At 34.4% G+C, this 2,589-nt stretch overlaps 1 protein-coding gene across 1 annotated transcript; it reads right to left on the minus strand.

Annotated features, from left to right (window-relative positions):
- Positions 1 to 1,651: 1,651 nt before the first annotated feature.
- Positions 1,652 to 2,291, minus strand: LOC116351175 (G protein-coupled receptor kinase 1-like). The gene is made up of 2 exons (XM_031783257.1): positions 1,876 to 2,291; positions 1,652 to 1,810 (listed from the first exon to the last, which is right to left on the minus strand). The coding sequence occupies exons 1-2, from the start codon at positions 1,987 to 1,989 to the stop codon at positions 1,667 to 1,669; spliced, it is 258 nt and encodes an 85-aa protein (XP_031639117.1). The 5' UTR covers positions 1,990 to 2,291; the 3' UTR covers positions 1,652 to 1,666.
- Positions 2,292 to 2,589: the final 298 nt, after the last annotated feature.

A 2,589-nucleotide genomic window follows, 5' to 3' on the forward strand; every position in this document is an offset into this window, starting at 1 on the left:
TTTTTAACCTATTGATAGACGCCCGTTTGTGTGCAGGGACTACCGCGACATATTTATAGTAAGATATTTATTTATAATGCTTAGAAATAAGTCTTATTTCGTTGCGTGCACGCTACATTGCAAACGCACGACTCTGCTTGTACATGTACATACACAGAGACGAAGAGCGCAAAGGCTACTCGGTGCTTCCTGCTACGGCTGTGTTTATGGCCACGAATGATACGTTGTCAAACGCCTCTTCGATGTCCATAAACGTTGTAACCATATATTCTTTGTCAGAGAATGTTTTCTCTGCCATAGAAACTATTTCATGAAGCGCCGTTTCTGTTGAACGACCCTGCTGGAAAGCATGTTGGCTTTCATGCAGATGTCCTTCGATGAGTCTTTCCAGTCCCTTCAAGAGGAATGACGATAGACTTATCGGCCTAAATGATTTTGAAAACTAGCCTTACTTGGTCCCTTGAAAATTTCACCGATTTTATGCCAAAATCTAACCAACTGGTAAGCTTGAAAACGCCGCATAGCTTATATTCCAGAAAATTCTTGTTTTCAAGATATGGCCAGTGCAAAAATTGTATTTGATATCATTTTTTTTCCATTTTTTGTCCCGATTTTAAGGTACAGGGGAGTCTTGAGGTACATGATGTTTGGAAAGCTCAGGGTAATTTTTCACGAGAAATCCGAATATGGGGTCAATTTTGGGGTCGAGTTTTTGATACCACATTTTAGTCCAAAAGAAGAAAGTTACCAAAATGAATTTGTGGAAAAATATTTTCGGGCTGAAAAAAATTTCAATTGTGAAGTCAGATTTTGAATTGATTTTCTTGTTTGAAAGTTATCGTGTTAACAAATTTTTGCGTACAGGGTACACACATAAAATAAATTATCGATACACTTTTCATGTTCGCAAAAATGGCCATAAATGTGAATTTTGTATGGGAACCATGTGTGGCATCGGATGATGTAAAACTAAATGATTTAAATTGGAAAATGACGTTAATTCGCATATGAATTATTCGATTTTTTGCTCAACATCGAAAATTAAGAAATCAAGCTCAGTTTTTTCTTAGTTTTTTAACTTATTTGGTTCACGTGTATGCACATTTTGAGCGGAATCACCGCATCCCAATGTGTGTTGCACAATTGAAAATGTATTCCATCTATTTATATTTAAATTCGAAAAACTTTTCATCAATTTTGTGCATAAATAGCACGGTAAATGTGCAACATGCTGTAATGTTGCTTACGGACAGTCCCACGACCGTTTTCATAGGTATGGATGTTAAAATTATATCTTATAAGCAAGGAGCGGATATGAGTGAGACTCAAACATGTGCTTCTTCTTCAAAACAATATATACACAAGCATCACATGTACAGCAGAAGTCAATAAGTATTCATCACAGAAACAAAGCTGAGTAGCGTGCGCACTGCGCATGCACTGCTGTTATGGCGTATACTTTTGATGTTTGTGAGTTTGTGTGTATGTATGTTTTGAAGAAGAAGCACATGTTTGAGTCTCACTCGTTTATATGTAAATTACATAGGCATGTCCAGGCCATGCTTAGAAGAAATAAGTGCTTATCATGGTTTTCCTATTGGTCATTGATAGACTTTGATCATGCATTGATGGCGTGTTGTTTTACAAGCGTACGCCCTCACAATATTTATAAAACAATAATGTTAATGTTTTTTTTTAATAGAGTACCGTAAATTTTTCCAGCTTTTCGAGCCATTGAACCAAGCAGCTCTTGTGATAATTTATGCGCTGATCGTAACGATAAAGCCCATTCTTTTAATCCGATTTCATCCTAAAAATGCATATCAATAATTTGAGTTATTTAAATTTTATTAATACAGTAGAGAAGATACCTACAGGATTGGTGAGAACAACACGACCATCACGAATACCATCACGGAATCGAATTTGAATACATTGTTCATTTTTATACTGAACAAATTCTGGTGATACTTCTTCAATTTGGTCCATGAATATGAGCTCAGGTTTTGTGTTGCTACTTTCAGTATGTAATTCAAGCCTGTACAATTAATAGCCAAATACAAAAGAACCAAATTAAACATGTCTAAAGAATAAAGTAGAAGGTAAGAATCACCGCACGATTTTATTGAATTGTAGCACAATATCAAAATAACGTAAACGTACAGAAGCGGTACATTGGACCGTTCATACAAAATATATGAAATGACAAAAACCATGTCCCATTGGACCAGACCGCTTCCGTACGCACACCAAAATGAAACACCACTTCTTCTTGCTGCTACTGTTCTAATAATAATAATAACTGCACCGAACAGCGTTCCTTCGCCTTGGTGGTTCATTGAAAATATTTTGATTAAATAAATATAATATGATATAATTTAATTTTTATCAAGCATTTTTGAGAGTGTAACTGAAAAATTATTGCTTCTCTCCTTATATGTAAATAATATAATATTCATAAATTAATTTTGCAACTACTAATCCATAACAAACATTTTGTATTTATCTGTTTTGCTTTAAATAATTTTCTATTCTTTGTTTAACTGTTGATAAATTTACTTCTAAATCAATTAAATTTTTATCACTGTT

Source organism: Contarinia nasturtii, unplaced genomic scaffold (assembly GCF_009176525.2).
Source record: "Contarinia nasturtii isolate CC-2019 unplaced genomic scaffold, AAFC_CNas_1.1 Cnas_scaffold_4821, whole genome shotgun sequence".
NCBI lineage: Eukaryota > Metazoa > Arthropoda > Insecta > Diptera > Cecidomyiidae > Contarinia > Contarinia nasturtii.